The following is an 18,434-nucleotide window of genomic DNA, read 5'->3' on the forward strand; positions in this document are numbered from 1 at the left end:
GTGCCCCTTTTGTCTTTTGTGTGCTGACTGTGTACTCAGCTTTTCTGCCTATCCTACCTTTTGTGCCCTGTTGCTGACTCAGCTTTTCAGCCCATTTTTTCATTGGTGCCCGTTTTATCTTATTTGCTTAGCTTTTGTGCCAGTTTTGTCTTCAGTGCTTTGCTGTTGTGCCCGCTTTTGTCCTTTTACTCAGCTTTTGTACCCTTTTTTGTGCTCCCTTTAGTCATTTGTTACCATATTTGCACCGTTTTGTTGCCCTGACTCGGTTCTGCTATCTGCCTTTCTGCTTCTCCCCTTGATACAGTACTCCCTTCCCCTCCCATGCTTTTCCTGTCTCCCTCTTCCTCTCTCTCCTTATCTTCTCTCTGTTGTTTCCTTGTGCCTTCTGTGCATGTGGATTCCCACCCCCAGCTAACTCCTGCCCCTCGCACTCCACCCCCTCCTAGGACCTACTTAATTGTGGCCGCTGTGTGACTGCACAGCGGATATGCTGATACACCAAAGGAAACTTCTTCTGCGCCCATCCACGCCTGGACCGTGCCTAGGGGAGCAAACCCCAGTCTGCCCATCCAGAACTGCTACACCTCCTCCGACTCGCTTGCAATCAACACCGGACACCCCCACGACTGCTGTCCCCGCTCCACACCACATCGCATTGAAGGGCCATTCTCATGCACTCACTGCCACTTCCCTTGCACAATCTCCTCCATCCCACCCTCTGCACACACCTCACCTTGCATCACCTGCATGCTCCTCAACACCAGAACTCTCTGCCATTACCCCACCGAGGTCTGGGAACTCATCCACACACACTCCCCAGCCATCCTCTTTCTCACCAAAACCTGTCTCAGCCCGTCCTCCACCCCGACATAATGGTGGCCAGCCCCCGTCTATAATATCATCTGCTGCAACAGTATCCACAAACCTGGAGGAGGCCTCACAGTCATCCACAAAGACACTATCACTTGCACCATCTCAATGGACAAACCTACTACACACATGCAACACCTGCACCTCCAACTTCATCTCAGCCACTCCACCACCATCTCAGGCTCCCTTGCTTACTGACCACCAGGACCTCGTACCACCTTCAGTAACTTCCTCACTAACTTCATCCCTCCCATTGCCATTAAATCCAACGACTTCCTCCTGCTCAGCGACCTCAACATTAATTTGGATGACCCAACGGACGGCGACGCATTCCGACCTCCTAGAAAGCCTTGACAACATCGGACTCACATAGCTACTACAAGGCCCAACTCACATAGCGGGACACACACTCGACTCAGTCTTCACAGCCAGTAACTAGATCACCTTCAGCCATGTCACCCCGCTCACATGAACAGAAAACTCCATGATAAACTTCTACATTAACACACCCCACACCAGAAAACTCAAGCCTACAATCAACCTGAGCCACAACTGGAATAACATACCAGGTGCATACTAGACCCACACCCTTAGGTCCACCTAGCCTATCCTCACAGGCGACCAACAGAACAATCTTTTTTCCACTTATCAAAAAAACCAGAAAAGTGGCCCTTGTGCTCTGACTTGAATCCTGCTCAAACTCGGGCAAAGTACACTTCAGCATCATCAAAGAATTCACCAAACCAACAGCAGCCTCCAACACCATCATCCCCTAACAGACCAACTGCAAAGACCTCTCCGACTTTTTCCACAATAAAATACTCCGAATCTACACCAACTTCACACTCTAACCCACTGCAGAGGATATCATCACGCAACCACTCACTACCACCAGGAGCACCCAACTCCAAATGAACTGGAGCCCCGCACTACAGATAACATCCCCATGTGACACTGTTGTACAGAAGACTCCTTGCTCTACAGGCAACTCTTTGCCACATATTGACTTTGATATAAAGAGTGGCTGTTTATAAAGTTGATTAGCCACTCGCAAGCTTTTTGGACCTTTAATGGTCCACTGGCATAGACGAGTAGCATTCTTGAATTTATGCCATGCTTTTGGAGTAAACATATGGCCAGTGCGCTTCATTTATCTGGAGGGATCAGTTGATTTTAAAACATCATATGTAGGTGAATCAACTTCTTTAGTAATACATATGTTATACTTTTGGTTGGTTCGCATATACAATGTTCACATAAATACAGATTAGATGCATCCCATTGTAAAGGCACCTTGATGAAGAGAATGGACTCTAAAAGAACTAATGAATGGTTTTAGAAGGTGATTTAATGTGTTTACAAATGGTTGAATGTTAACTGGAAAGATTTTATGTATATGTAAAATGCTTTGAGTTCGTTCTGAATAAGGTGGTTCATATTAATTATATCCACTGAAACGCATTAACAATTATGAGAGGCATACCTCTGGCCACTCTGGAATCCAGAAAGTATTAGGAATATATAATGATTCATCATGCAATGATGTACAATAGAGGCTGCCTTAAAATTAAATTAAGTTTTATGTATTTGTAAACTTGATTAATTGTTTTCGATTCGTGTTACACGTTTTATAAATAATATATTTTTATATATTTGTCCTTTTGTGTGGGAAGTTTGTGCACAGTCTATTGGAGGTTTCCAAGCTTGGGCCTAGGGGAATTCTAATTGTTCTCTTGTCAATTACTAAATACAGTCAGGGCCTCTCAGACGATCCAGTCATTCATGTCGGAGATATTCTGTGTTTGCTTGTATTTAGGTTTTTTCTTTAACCTTTAAAACATTTGAAAATTAAAAAGCCACGTGGTCGATGGAACATGGACTAGCCACTGAATTGGAATTCTGGCGGCTCTAGCGTAAAGGTCAGTCACAAACCAGAACAATAATAGTTTCCCCTAATATACTATTAATATAACAAACACTACTGTGGCAATAACTTGGGGTAAAAAAATAAAACAAAATCTAGTAGGCTACTTGTATGAACTGTGGCTTTATACATGTGATCTAGCTGGTAATATTCATGGTTAAGGGGTTTGCATAGTCACAGCTTGTCTATATTTTTACTTAATAGCTATCCTTGTGTAATCCAGAGCGCCGGCTAATCGAAGACAGCAACAATGTACCGGTCTCTATGAGCACAGGACGGTCTGAAAGATTCCTTCTATTTGACGATATCCTGGTGCTTCTTCAGGTGAGTCTCGCTTGGCAGAGGAAGACTAGAGAGGAAAAAGAATATATTTACTTCTGGGGTTGAAAGTTCTCTGTTGAAAAGATTCTGCCATAGATACAAAAGGCTTTAAAAGTTATTTCTGAAGCTAAATTGTCTGGTTTCAGATTGCTTTGTAAAGGCTTGCATTACTTTCTTATTTTTTAGGGATATGAAGTCCAAATATTTGACCTGAAAACGGTTTGGGTAGATTCCACATCACCAGAAAAGCTTCCTTCAGACAAGTGAGTACAGCTATCCCGGGAACTGACTTATGATGTGTCTGTGATATCCTCAAGGGCACATAACATGTTCATGGAAGGTGTGGTCCAACCACAATTCACATTGTCATTAAGACGTACATTAATGTGCATGATATCTGATGAAGAATAGAACTTTAGACAGCAATTTAGCTTCATTTATCTGAATTTTGTGTCAGTGTTGCATAGAGTATGTAATTTCCCATTTCTGAAGATGGTCACTCTTTGTGTCTATTCGATAAACAGAAATAAAGACTATTGCAGACTTGGCCGGCCAGGCACAATTGTGTGTGTTTTCTTTTTTTCTGAAGGGCCAAATATGTACTCATGGGATATGGAAAAGACATGAAGGACTGGATGGACCATATGGAATACGTATGCTTGCCTTGAGTTTTCCAACAAGGTTTAAGGGAATTGTGATCTGGAAATATAACACATTTCTGATCCTCGATCTAAGACTCATGGGGTAATAGAGACAGAATACATTTTTTAGACTGGTTTTGGGGAAATAGTGGAATATTTCAAGCCAACTCAGAGACACATTGTCGGTGCAATGTGATTTCAATAGACAGTTGAAATAATTCCCAAAGAATTTTGTGGTCGTACATGTAACGTATGACTCCAACAAATGGGATTAAAGATCAGAATTCCCTAATTCCAATTCACAAATGACTAATTGGTAAGGAGCAGACTTAGATCCAGTGAGTAATGGAGCCATTTATTACATGCCACGTTGCTCTGTCTAGTGCAGAGGAAACTACTATTGTACAACCATATTTCATAACATCAGGGGTGGCAATAATGAGTTTCTAGTGAGCACGGTACAACCACACCAACTTTGTTCAGGAATTTGTAGAAGAATACCCACATTGCTCCCAATTATTGTCACTAATCCCCCCTTCTGTCCCCCTCACAGCAGGTTGTCCCTCCAAACACCACTAATATTTGTTACAGTTTGACTTTTTTTTGTCAGTGCAGGTGAAGTTTAATTACATTACCACCCAAGAGTACTTCAGCCTTTGCAAACCATTTTGATGTAACTCCAATGTGTGTCTGTTAGACCTAGATTACCCAAGCCTACATATGGTAGCTTGGCACAGTAGTGGTCTACAGCTAACTCAAGGCGTTGGCTAAGTACTTACAAGTCTCACTCACAGTAACTCAGTAATGAACCACTAAAATAAAGACACAACACCTCTGTTTGGAAAAATACCGTTACCTTTTATAAAAATAATATGTTTTTCTGTTATGCTATTTAGTCAGGGATGAAAGTCAATCAAATTACACCTTTTACATGGAATGCAAATCACACTTCAATATTTTTCCTGTTCAGAATTTAAGAATCAAAGGTACATTTAAGGTTTAGAATTATTCAGGACACAATACACTTCACTAGAACTTTACAGAAAGGAAAATGCAGCCTGACAGTGCAATATGTATTTAAAGACTCATTAGCAGGTACATTACCCCACAGCTCTAAAGCACTGCTCAACTCACAGAATGACCTGGATGTAGTTCTTCACTGCATAACCAACCCGCAATGTGACTAAAAAGGGGAGACACAATAATATTAGCCAAGTTCCACTCACTCTAATTTAAAGGCTCAATTTGCTAAAAGGAGATCTATTCCTCCAATTTACCAAGAAACTACAAGGGTTTCTCCCCCAGGAACCCTGTAATTCCCTACACCGCTTCCTCCTCTTTGCTCCAATTACTTTTGGGACACTGTAGTTATTATTAGGCTGAACACAAGCCCGTTTTCTTCACTTGGGCTTCCTGGTGCAGTTCAGTCTAAGTCTCAGTTGTAGCCCCACTGTCTTGTCTCCTTTCCCTGGTGCTGCTGCCTCCCTTTCCCACACTACCAGCTTACTTGTAGGCTTCTGGGTGTGATGCGAGGGCTCTCCCCGCTCGCGCTGAAACCTGGCAGCAATCGGCGGTCGAGGAAGGTTGAGGAAGGCTTCCCTGGCCCCCAGGCTCCTTGCTGTGACGTCCGCTGTGGCGCTTCTGCCTCCTCCGGACGGGGAAACGGCTACCGGTGCTCCGACGCGATCGGCTCTCCTCAGTCGGCACTGCTCAGCTGGGCATGCGCGATCGCGCTCACTCTCCTTCCGCTTCTGCGCGCTGGCTCCCAGGGAGGACGTCGTTCGCCAAGCAGACGCTGCTCTGTCTCCTCCGGGCCTGCTCGAACCTAGGCCCCTCCTGCCTCCACAAAAAGCGTTTACACGCCGGACATGCGCGGAAGCGCCTACCTCCTCACTTGACGCGGCCGGTGCCCCCGGGGTCCCGATGCCGATCGGAGCAGCGCCGCTGCTTCCCTCCAGACACTTCTCACTGTGGCCTCACAGGAAGGATGTCCACACACGGCGCCCTTGCTCCTCAGGTCGCCAGGGTGTCACAGACACTCGCCTACACTTCAGCTGCTCCACAACACCGGTAAGCACAGCGCCGGATAGGGCAGCCAGGAATATCTTCAGATAAGGATATCCTGAGAGGATTTTTCATGTAGCTCCCAGATAGGAGGGACTGCTTCCTCAAGTAGCTCGATTTCTGTGTCAGTAGTTGTTGTCTTTCGGAGAGGGATCGGTCAAAGGCTGAAGGGGGAACAATCTTCTGAAGTAACTGTCAGCCTCAATGACAAACTAGCTGCTCTCAGTGTGTCCACCTCCTCTCACCACTGCCTCACTCCTCTACTCTGGGGTCAGCACAAAATGGCTGCTGGTCACTGGCCTTATATAGGGTGGCCTGAGACCTGCAGAATTCTCTAGGGTATTCTAGAAAGTTCCCTAATGTTAACCTATGGACCTGTCCTCCAGTGGTGTCCGTTATGGCAGTTGGTGGACACCATCTTAGGTCTCTGGAGATCCCTAGATTTTCAAGGGGGCTGACTAGGCCTCACAGGTTATGAGGGAAAAATGGCGTCATCGCCAAGGAACACCTAGCCCCCGGACAGCATTAAAAAATTCCTGATGGACATATGTAAAAATAAAAATAGAAACTCTGGAAGGCTAAGGGGGACAAAAATAAATAATAATGGTTAGAGTCTCTCCAGAAGCAGACAGGTCTAACACGCGTCCCCCCCAGCTGAAAGTGGGGAGAACTACCCAACCCCTTGGGAGTCCTCATCACTAAGGCGGAAATACCTGGATAGACCGTCTGCGTTGGCATGGTCCGCCCCAGGTCGGTGTTCCACCCTAAAGTCCATTCCCTGTAGGGAGATGGACCACCTTAACAACTTGGGATTCTCCCCCTTCATTTGCATCAGCCAACGAAGGGGGCGATGGTCAGTCTGAACTAGGAAGTGCGAACCAAACAGGTATGGTCGCAGTTTCTTCAGAGCCCAAACCACCGCAAAGGCTTCTCTCTCAATTGTACTCCACCTCCTTTCCCTGGGGAGTAGCCTTCTGGACAGGAAGACCACGGGTTGATCCAAGCCCTCATCATTTAGCTGCGATAACACTGCCCCAATGCCATGTTCTGACGCATCTGTTTGGACAATGAATTCTCTAGCAAAATTAGGGGCCTTGAGAATGGGAGCGGAACACAATGCTTGTTTCAAGGTCATGAAGGCTCGCTGGCAAGCCTCTGTCCAGACTACCCGTCGGGGTTGCTTCTTGGAAGTAAGTTCAGTGAGGGGGGCCACGATAGTGCCATACCCCTTCACGAAGCGACGGTAGTATCCAGTGAGGCCCAGGAAGGCTCGGACTTCGGTTTGAGTCTTGGGGGGCTCCCAGGCGATAATGGTCTCAATCTTTGCCTGGAGGGGCTGCACCGTCCCTCTGCCCACCAAGTGACCTAGGTACACCACCGACCCTTGTCCGATCTGACACTTGCTGGCCTTGATGGTCAAGCCAGCCTGTTGCAGGGCATGAAGAACAGCTTGCAGGTGCTGCAAATGGTCCTCCCAGCTGCTGCTGAAGACAGCAATATCGTCCAGGTATGCAGCAGAAAAAGCTTCCATTCCCGAAAGGACCCTGTTCACCAGCCTCTGAAAAGTGGCAGGGGCATTCTTGAGCCCAAAGGGCATCACACGAAATTGGTAGTGTCCCTCAGGTGTAGAGAAGGCTGACCTTTCCTTCGCCTCCTCAGTAAGGGAAATCTGCCAGTACCCTGAAGTTAGGTCAAAGGTACTTAAGTATTGGGCAGCTCCCAGCCGGTCAATAAGCTCATCCGCCCGTGGGATAGGATGTGCATCAGTTTTAGTCACGGAGTTCAAGCCTCGGTAGTCCACACAGAATCTCAATTCAGGTGTGGTGCCTGGTGGGGCAGCTTTTGGTACCAAAACCACCGGGCTAGACCAAGGGCTACCAGAAGGTTCAATCACCCCTAGCTCCAGCATCTTGGCGACTTCACTTTTGATGTTGGCCTTCACCTTGTCCGACAGCCGGTAGATTTTAGATTTCACAGGTGGGCTGTCTCCTGTGTCCACGTCATGGGTACACAGGTGGGTCCTACCTGGGACAAGGGAGAACAGGGGAGAAAATTGCTCCAGGATCTGGCGGCAATCGCTTTGCTGTTCAGAAGTCAGGGATGGCGAGAGAATCACTCCCTCCACTGATCCATCTTTTTCTTTGTACGAGAGAAGATCAGGGAGAGGTTCACTTTCTTCTTCCTCTGCTCCATCGGTCACCAGCATTAAGACAACCTCGGGCCTCTCATGATGTGGCTTGAGGCGATTGGCATGCAGCACCCTGAGGGGCTGCCTCGGGGTCTTAAGATCCACCAAATAGGTAGACTTCCCCTTTTTCTCTAAAACCTCAAAGGGGCCTGTCCAACGGTCCTGGAGGGCATTTAGCTCTCCAGGTTCCATTACCCACACTTTCTGTCCAGGCTCCAGTTCCACTGGGTGAGCGTTGTGGTCATACCACTCTTTCATAACTGCTTGGCTGGCCTCCAAGTTGTCTGAAGCCTGCTTCCACAACTTAGCCATTTGGCTCCGGAAGGCCAGCATGTAGCTCACCACGTCCTGGGGAAGCTTCCTGGGAGTCTGTTCCCATCCGTCTTTCACCAGGCTGAGAGGTCCCCTTACAGGGTGCCCATACAAAAGTTCGAAGGGGCTGAAGCCCACTCCCTTCTGTGGCACTTCCCTGTAGGAAAACAAGAGACAGGGTAGGAGAATGTCCCATTTCTTTCGCAAGCTCTCAGGAAGGCTCCGTATCATACCTTTCAAGGTTTTGTTAAACCTTTCCACAAGACCATTGGTTTGTGGGTGATAGGGAGTAGTAAACCGATAGGTAACGCCGCACTCCTTCCACATGGCCCGCATGTATGCTGAAAGGAAGTTAGTCCCCCTGTCGGAAATGACCTCCTTGGGGAAACCCACTCTGGTGAAAATCCCCATCAGGGCCCTTGCCACTGCAGGTGCAGTGATGGTCCTCAGAGGTATTGCCTCTGGGTACCGGGTGGCATGATCCACCAAAACCAGTATGAACCGATGTCCAGCTGAAGTTGGTGGATCCAATGGCCCTACAATGTCGATGCCCACCCTCTCAAAGGGGGTGCTAACGACGGGTAGTGGTTCCAGGGGAGCTTTTAGCTTCACCCCAGTTTTCCCACTGGCTTGGCAAGACACACACGTCCGACAATATGTATCCGACGCCACTTTCATTCGAGGCCAGTAGAAATGGGGGACAAGCCGGGCAAAGGTCTTGTCCTGTCCTAGGTGTCCTGCCAATGGTATCTCATGAGCCAGTTCCAGTAGAAAGGCTCTAAAGCATTGAGGGACCACCAAGGCTCTGGCTGAACCGTGGCCAGGTGTCTTGGGCTCACTGTAGAGGAGTCCATCCTCCCAGTAAATCTGGTAGCTCCCTTCAATGTTTCCCGCTGCCTGGGCGTTGGCCTGTTGCCGCAGCCCCTCGAGAGTAGGACACTCTTTCTGAGCTTTGCAGAATTCTTCCCGGGAAGGACCTCCCTCCACATGCCATTCAGTTGGGATGGGTAGGTTTTCCAGGGAAGCAACATTCTCCCCGGTGGACTCCAGATCCACCTCCGCAGGTGGTCCAGTTGTCTCACGAGGTGGAGATGTCGAGGCAGGGTCCTCCGGCCTCCTGTCCTTCTCCTCTCTGGCAGCCGGCTGGGCCATTGTTCCAGGCTCCAGCGTCAATGAACTCCCCCTTCGGGCAGTCGCGGACCTTGTGCTGACACAAGTCCAGTCAGGGGGTCCCAGCATCTCAGAGTGAGTCTGGTACTCCACCCTCCTCCAAGCATTGTGCTCCATATCATTCCCTAACAGGCAGTCAACAGGCACGGCAGGGCTTACGGCAACTCGAAGTGGACCTGCAACCCCTCCCCACTCAAAGGGAACCTCAGCCACAGGATAGTGGCCCAATCTGCCGTCAGCCATTACGGCGGGATGGAGTACATCTGGGATGACCTGCTCTGGAGACACCAGCTGACTCCTTACCATAGTCATGCTGGCTCCTGTGTCTCTCAGAGCCTCCCCTCTTCGGCCATTGATGGTGACCCACTGCTCATACTTAGTAGTATTAGAGGGCAGCTGGGTCTTGGGAACCATCTCCTTATCTCCTAGGGACACTAAGGTGACACCCGCCCGCTCCCCCCCATTAACCAAAGGCATCTCCTCCCCGAGCACTACACTAGTGATTCCCGGGGCTTTTCCTCCAGTGGGAGGGGGTGGTCTTTTTGGGCACCTCACATCTCCTTTATAGTGTCCCACACCACCACACTCAAAACAATGAACAACCCTTGGCTGCTGGCTTTGGCCAGGGGTAGGGTTGCGAGGGGGGTTACTCTTGGGGATGAATCCTCTGCCCCTTCCTTGCGAAGTATTTTGTGGCCCTTTTGAGAACTCCCTCTTAGTTTCCCCTCCCTCTTTCCTCTGGGGGGCGCCCTGTCCTTGCTTCTGGGAATTCCCTCCAGTCCCCTTAGTCGACACCCGGGTACTAACCCAGATGTCCGCCTCCTCAGCAAGCTTCCTGGGGCTGGTCAGCTTGCTGTCCACCAGATGCTGTCTTAGTTCGGGAAGACACTTCTCGAGTAGGTGTTCCTTGAGTATGAGGTCATATAGTCCCTCATAGTCTCCTACTTCGCTGCCTCTTACCCAACCCTCCAGGGCCTTCCTGGCGTAGTCCAAGAAATCTACCCAGTTTTGCGTGCCCAGCTTGTAGCTACCCCGGAACTTTTGCCTATATTTCTCAGGGGTCAACCCAAACTTCTTGAGCAGCGCTGATTTCATAGCCGGATAGTAGGTCTGTTCACTCTGGTCAAGAGCCAACAAAGTATCCCTGCCAGTGGGGGGCATGTATTTGTACAACCCACCTCCCCAGTGGACTTCCAGAATCCCATGGGCCCTTAGCGAGACCTCGTAGGCGGCTAGCCACTTAGCAATGTCGTCACTGGGTACATAACAAGCCATAATATCTTTTGGTAGGTACGGTCTAGGTTCTTTGATGTTGGTCTGGGTATCGCTGCCACCATTCTCTGATTTGGGGGATCCTCGGTTTAGGGCTTGTAAATCCATCTCTTTGATGGTTCGCTCATGTGCCAACCTCCTATCCTCCCTTTCCATGTCCATCCTGGCTAGTTCTATTTTCAACCTCCTCTCCTCCCTCCTATCCTCCAGCTCGGCTTCGGTTAAGCCTCTGTCTGAAACACTGCTGCTTGCCCTTGAAGGTAGCCTGGGACCTGTCAGAAGATTCCCTCTCCCCATTTGATTCAGCAATGCAGCCTCAGTAACAGTGTCCCCATCACCCACTTCCATTTCTGGTTCCTCCCTTAGGCGAGCTTCTAACCATGCCCTTATGCTTGTCAGCAACTCTCCTTTCTTGGCACCTTTATTGAAAAATACCCCGTTCTGCTGACACCAATCCCTGAGTTGGGCCACAGTATTGGCTTCCAACTCTTTAAGATTCACCTCCAGCTTTGCCATGGTATAAAATTACTCACAGGAGAAACCCACGAAGTGACTTGAGGTTAACCTCCACCCACCACCAGAAGTAAATTTAGAAAAATCAAAAATATAAATTAGGAGGGCCGCAGGGAGAAAACTCCAGGTGAGGTCTTGTGGTTAGCACTGCGTTACTAATAAGTGAGTGTAAGTACAAATCCGTGATCCCACCGCTGAAACACCAATTATGTTAGACCTAGATTACCCAAGCCTACATATGGTAGCTTGGCACAGTAGTGGTCTACAGCTAACTCAAGGCGTTGGCTAAGTACTTACAAGTCTCACTCACAGTAACTCAGTAATGAACCACTAAAATAAAGACACAACACCTCTGTTTGGAAAAATACCGTTACCTTTTATAAAAATAATATGTTTTTCTGTTATGCTATTTAGTCAGGGATGAAAGTCAATCAAATTACACCTTTTACATGGAATGCAAATCACACTTCAATATTTTTCCTGTTCAGAATTTAAGAATCAAAGGTACATTTAAGGTTTAGAATTATTCAGGACACAATACACTTCACTAGAACTTTACAGAAAGGAAAATGCAGCCTGACAGTGCAATATGTATTTAAAGACTCATTAGCAGGTACATTACCCCACAGCTCTAAAGCACTGCTCAACTCACAGAATGACCTGGATGTAGTTCTTCACTGCATAACCAACCCGCAATGTGACTAAAAAGGGGAGACACAATAATATTAGCCAAGTTCCACTCACTCTAATTTAAAGGCTCAATTTGCTAAAAGGAGATCTATTCCTCCAATTTACCAAGAAACTACAAGGGTTTCTCCCCCAGGAACCCTGTAATTCCCTACACCGCTTCCTCCTCTTTGCTCCAATTACTTTTGGGACACTGTAGTTATTATTAGGCTGAACACAAGCCCGTTTTCTTCACTTGGGCTTCCTGGTGCAGTTCAGTCTAAGTCTCAGTTGTAGCCCCACTGTCTTGTCTCCTTTCCCTGGTGCTGCTGCCTCCCTTTCCCACACTACCAGCTTACTTGTAGGCTTCTGGGTGTGATGCGAGGGCTCTCCCCGCTCGCGCTGAAACCTGGCAGCAATCGGCGGTCGAGGAAGGTTGAGGAAGGCTTCCCTGGCCCCCAGGCTCCTTGCTGTGACGTCCGCTGTGGCGCTTCTGCCTCCTCCGGACGGGGAAACGGCTACCGGTGCTCCGACGCGATCGGCTCTCCTCAGTCGGCACTGCTCAGCTGGGCATGCGCGATCGCGCTCACTCTCCTTCCGCTTCTGCGCGCTGGCTCCCAGGGAGGACGTCGTTCGCCAAGCAGACGCTGCTCTGTCTCCTCCGGGCCTGCTCGAACCTAGGCCCCTCCTGCCTCCACAAAAAGCGTTTACACGCCGGACATGCGCGGAAGCGCCTACCTCCTCACTTGACGCGGCCGGTGCCCCCGGGGTCCCGATGCCGATCGGAGCAGCGCCGCTGCTTCCCTCCAGACACTTCTCACTGTGGCCTCACAGGAAGGATGTCCACACACGGCGCCCTTGCTCCTCAGGTCGCCAGGGTGTCACAGACACTCGCCTACACTTCAGCTGCTCCACAACACCGGTAAGCACAGCGCCGGATAGGGCAGCCAGGAATATCTTCAGATAAGGATATCCTGAGAGGATTTTTCATGTAGCTCCCAGATAGGAGGGACTGCTTCCTCAAGTAGCTCGATTTCTGTGTCAGTAGTTGTTGTCTTTCGGAGAGGGATCGGTCAAAGGCTGAAGGGGGAACAATCTTCTGAAGTAACTGTCAGCCTCAATGACAAACTAGCTGCTCTCAGTGTGTCCACCTCCTCTCACCACTGCCTCACTCCTCTACTCTGGGGTCAGCACAAAATGGCTGCTGGTCACTGGCCTTATATAGGGTGGCCTGAGACCTGCAGAATTCTCTAGGGTATTCTAGAAAGTTCCCTAATGTTAACCTATGGACCTGTCCTCCAGTGGTGTCCGTTATGGCAGTTGGTGGACACCATCTTAGGTCTCTGGAGATCCCTAGATTTTCAAGGGGGCTGACTAGGCCTCACAGGTTATGAGGGAAAAATGGCGTCATCGCCAAGGAACACCTAGCCCCCGGACAGCATTAAAAAATTCCTGATGGACATATGTAAAAATAAAAATAGAAACTCTGGAAGGCTAAGGGGGACAAAAATAAATAATAATGGTTAGAGTCTCTCCAGAAGCAGACAGGTCTAACAGTGTCAATATGGCCTGGCGCATCTGAAGTGTTCTTCCTTAAGTGTCAGGCAACTCCTGCAACAAGAGGCCTGCAGCAGTGGGTGTTTCATCACTTTATCTAACTCTTTTATGCTTCTCTGCCTAGCCCACAAGGAGAAGGAATGACTCAATAAGGATTAACATACATAATTCTAAATTGAACAGAAAGAACAGGGCACAGAGATGACAATTACAGAAACACATTAACCCTCGCACATCAGCCTTCAGCTCTTTATCAATGCTTTTGTGGTGGGTATACTTTGGCTTCACCTCTCAAACCAGCCTTGCAATCCTCTGCGATCCACAACACAAAAGCAAGTCAACAATCACTGAAGGACAGTCGGAGATAGGCCACCACTATGTGATTTAACAAATTAATCTACTTGAACTACAAACAACCAATGCCTGCCTCCAAAATTGTCCTGGTTGAGCATTTCCAGATGAGTGCCAAAGGCCAAATGATTAGAGCATGTGTAAAGTTGTCAGGGATTCTGATGACGTTTGTCCATACCAAAGTCGCAGTAGATAGGGTTCTTCTTATGGTCTTGATCACTTTAGTAAATGGAAAAAAACATTGTCTGCATCAAGAAACCTCTCTCTGAAAATGGAACTAAGGCTCCAAGGACATGCTTGTCACTTTCCAGGACCAAACCTGTGCAGACTGGGCAGCTCGACTCCTCTACTCTTTTATCTGTCCTCTCAGTGCAAGTTGGGAAGTCCGTCTACCACATTCTTTAACAATCCTAAAGAGAGGTCTGTAGTGCGGTCAAGGTTTGGCCGGTCCAAACAAACATAATGTTGGATCACATTACTTCGATTCCAAACACTGCTCCATTCCTGTCAATCCTTTTAGCTCCTCCCTCATGTCTCAGCCCAGAGGGAGGCATAGCTGAATCATACCATATGCACTGTTACCACAGCCATTTCAACGGTCTGCGACAATAACATCCATCATAAACCCGCACAGATATTGATGAAACCCGTCTGACACCAAGTACAGCAAACAATCTCAGCAGCTTGCACAAAACCCTGCCAGAATCCAAACGTGCAGCTCTGGGAACGGTGTGACAGACACAAATAAATCTCCACATCACAACCTCTGGTGAGGCCTGTTAAAGTTGCAGAACTTTCTGGGTCTGGTCAGGCTGACTAATCTTAATAACTAGGAATTAATAAACCAATATTGCTGCAGTGCCCAGTTCCATGACTGATTCTCACCATCCCACAGATTCCAACACTAAAGACTTACACAAATCCAAGTATTGTCTGCATATTCACAAAAGATGGATTGCCACTGCTAAATTCATCACCTTACCAAGTGATTACATGTACTTTGATGGAGTTAGTTGCAAATCAAACTCGTTCGTAAAGTATTTTTTTTTTCACAACCAATTTTATTGAGCAAATGAGCATTGAGAATGTGGCATCTCCACAACCGAAGAACACCACGACAGTATCAAAACAGCAATTACACAGGCAGCAAATGCGAGAGTAGACTCATAAAATATGCTCAGTATAGAAACACCCCAGTGACCCACCCTAACCCACAACTCCACCCCCCCAGCCCCGGACACCCCCCAACCCCCCCCACCACACGTGCATAGAAAGCAATAAAGAAAAGCAAGTAGGTGCAGCGCCACCAGGGCAATGTTACTTCGGGCCAACAGTGTCACTGTGATCAAATGTCCTCCTCACGCTCCGCTGGGGGGTCCAGGGATAGACCACGATAGTCAGCCCAACGCTTCCAAATTTTAAAGTGCTTGTGGGGACAGCCCCGTGCTTCAAAGACCGGCCTCTCCAGACCCATGAAGTAATCCAGCCCCGCCTTCCAAGCAGAAAGGGGGGGGGCCCTCACCGCTTTCCATGCCCGGGCCAGGTCTCGCTTGGCCACAACCAGCCCCAAGAGCAGCAAATGGCGCTTATATATGTTGCCCCCAATCCCTTCCATGATGTGCAGTAGGCCCAACCGGTGGGTACGAGGAAGGTCCCAGCCCAGCACCTCAGCCAGGCAACTCCACACACCCCTCCAGAACCCAGTCAGCCGGCCACACGACCACACAGTATGCAGTAAGGACCCAGGCACCGACCCACAGCGCAAGCATTCCGGGGATGCAATCAAACCAGCTTTCCACAATCGTTCACGTGTATAGTATGCCCGATGCAGGTACTTGAATTGAATGAGCCGGAGCCTGATAGCAATGGCAGTTCCACGTGGGGACTCCAGCGCCTCCCTCCAATCGTCTTCATCGAGGGGGCCCACGTCCATCTCCCATGTCTCTCGAAGGGAGTGTAGGGTGGAGGAGCAGTGGACAACCAGTGTCTGGTATATCTTGGAGACCTTTCTGTCTCCCAAGTCTCCCATAAACACCTTGGCCTCGATCAGGCTAAACTCCGGCAAGGAGTCGAGACCGGCGATGCTCGGGGCGAGGGCATGGCGCAGCTGAAGGTAGCGGAAGAATTGGGACTGAGGCATCTGGAATTCCGTGCGGAGCTCCTCGAAGGATTTGAGAGTGGTGCCCGACACGACCTGGCCCAGTTGTGTAACCCCTATGGCCTCCCAACCCTCAAAGCCGGCCAGAGCCGCTAGCTCTGGGAGCAGACCATTATGCCAAAGCGGCGTCTCAGCCGTCAACTTGCCCCACCATCCCATGCGGCGCAAGGATTGTCGCCACACGGCAAAGACCACCCTTGTGACCGAGGGTAACCCACGACGCAGGCGAGCCGAATACAGGATGGTGTGGAGCGTATGGTCACCCATGAGTGACCGTTCCAGGGCGTAGGCCGGATCGCTTCTATCGCCGTACCACCACTCATTAAGAACAAGTAACTGGGAAGCCTGATAGTAGGAGAGGAGGTCCGAGGTGGCCAGGCCGCCACAGTATGTGGACAGAAAACACGTCTTCAGTGCCACTCTGGCCGCACCCCCATCCCACAGGAAACGACCCAAAACAGAGTTAACCTGACGGAACCACTCCAGGCCGATGGGGTATGGGAAATTCTGGAGCTGGTACAGTAGACGCGGAAGCGCCACCATCTTGAAGATGGCCGATCTACCAAAGATGGTGAGCGGCATCCTGGACCAAGTTTTGACATCAGCCTGTACCCGTTCCCACACCGGCAGGACGCCACGCGCCCAGGCCACAACCCGCGACTCCGATAGAAAAACGCCCAAGTACTTTAGGCCTCCCGTCGCCATTCGCAACTCCGCAGCCCAGGGGTCGGCAACCACTCCGCCGCCCAGCACCCACAGGGTCGATTTGTTAAGGTTGAGACGGAGGCCCGATGCCTCGCCGAACGCCCGCATAATCTCCAGGACCCGGGGGCCCGAGCGCTGCAGGTCGGTGAGAAAGAAGAGGACGTCATCCGCATACAGCGCAATTCTGTCCGCCAGGTCCCCATTCCAGACAAAGCCACACAATCGGGCATCCACTCGTACCCGCGACGCCAGGGGCTCCATGGCAAGGGCAAACAGATACGGGGACAGGGGGCAGCCCTGCCGAGTGCCACGTCGTATATGGAAACGCCCAGAGGTAGCTCCGGCCACACGGACCGAGGCCGTCACGTTAGTGTAGAGGAGACGGACATACGACAGGAAAACCGGCCCCAGGTTGAGGCGGGCCAGGAGGGCAAACAGATAAACCCAACTCACAGAATCAAAGGCCCTGTCCATATCTGCCAAGAGGAGTGCCGCCCGCTCATCGCTAGCTCCCATAGCATCCACTGCCGCCTGCGCCCGTCGGATGTTGTGTCGGGTGGCCCTCCCTGGCATGAATCCAGCCTGGTCTGGGTGGACCAGGTCAGTGATGTGAGGTAGCAGGCGGTTCGCTAAGGCCTTAGCCAGGATCTTAGCCTCGACGTTTAACAAGGAAATAGGCCGGTAAGAGTCGTATCTGTCCGGCTCCCTGCCCGGTTTTAAGAAGACCACGATCTCGGCATGGCGCCAGTCCGGCGGCATCTCCCCTTGAACCCGCGCCGCCTCCAGGGCACGTCGATAATGGGGCCCCAGCTGGACGTAAAACTTTTTATAGAATTCGCACGGGTAGCCACTCGGGCCGGGCGCCTTCCCGGCATTCAGTTGACCAAGGGCCTCCCCGAGTTCCTCAGCCGTGAGCGGGGCGTCCAGGGCGGTCCTGGTCTCATCAGGAACGGCCCGCGGTAGCAGGTCGTCAAGATAAGCGGAGATCCCACTCTCCTCCAGTTGGTCACAAAGGGCGTACTGCGTCTCGTAATAGCGGGCAAAGCTGGCCGCCAATAGAGCCGGGTCAGTCATAACTGAGCCGTCCTCAGCCGTAAGACCCGGCAACACAAGGGGCTGGAAAGTCGACTGACACAACCTGTGTAGCATAGTGCAGGATTTGTCGCCCCACTGGTATACCCTGCTGCGCGTGGCGAGCCACGCCTGCCGGGCTTCATCATGTAAGACGGAGGCATACGATTGTTGGGCCTGTAGGAGCCGCCGCACCATGTCGTCGTCGCTCCCAAGACTACCACGCCGTTCCAACTCCTCCACACGGGCGGCAGCAGTCACAATGGCCTCCTGACGCTTCCGCCTAGCAGCCACACACCATGCAATATCAATACCCCGTAACGTGGGTTTCAGCGCCTCCCACACCACCATCGCATCCACATCACCCACAAGATTCTCACGCCAATAATGATCAATCGCCACGCGCAGGTGATGCACGTACTCGGGCCGTTGCAGCTGCCAGGACGACATCCGCCATCTAAACGGCTGTCGTTGGGAAGGGAGGGTCATAGTCGCCAGGACCGGGGAGTGATCAGACAGGCCCCTGGGGAGTATCACCGCATCCTTGACTCGACTCAGACAGGCACCCGGCACAAACAGATAGTCCAACCTTGAAAAGGACCCATGCACCGCCGACACAAACGTGAATGCACGCACAGCAGGATGAAAGTG

General features: G+C 50.2%; 1 protein-coding gene across 3 annotated transcripts in view; it reads left to right on the forward strand.

Moving 5' to 3' along the window:
* The window catches only part of ALS2CL (ALS2 C-terminal like), a 645,425-nt gene that overhangs the window by 384,665 nt on the left and 242,326 nt on the right, over window positions 1-18,434 (forward strand). For all 3 annotated transcript variants that reach the window (XR_013601601.1, XM_078662475.1, XM_078662474.1), the window contains exons 8-9: window positions 2,999-3,118; window positions 3,302-3,378. Coding sequence is in view for 2 of the 3 variants with exons in the window: in XM_078662475.1 (XP_078518601.1) it covers window positions 2,999-3,118; window positions 3,302-3,378 (197 nt within the window). In the remaining variant the exon portion in view is untranslated. The remainder of the gene's footprint in view (window positions 1-2,998; window positions 3,119-3,301; window positions 3,379-18,434) is intronic.

This window comes from Lissotriton helveticus, chromosome 10 (genome assembly GCF_964261635.1).
Source record: "Lissotriton helveticus chromosome 10, aLisHel1.1, whole genome shotgun sequence".
NCBI classification, from domain to species: Eukaryota; Metazoa; Chordata; class Amphibia; order Caudata; family Salamandridae; genus Lissotriton; species Lissotriton helveticus.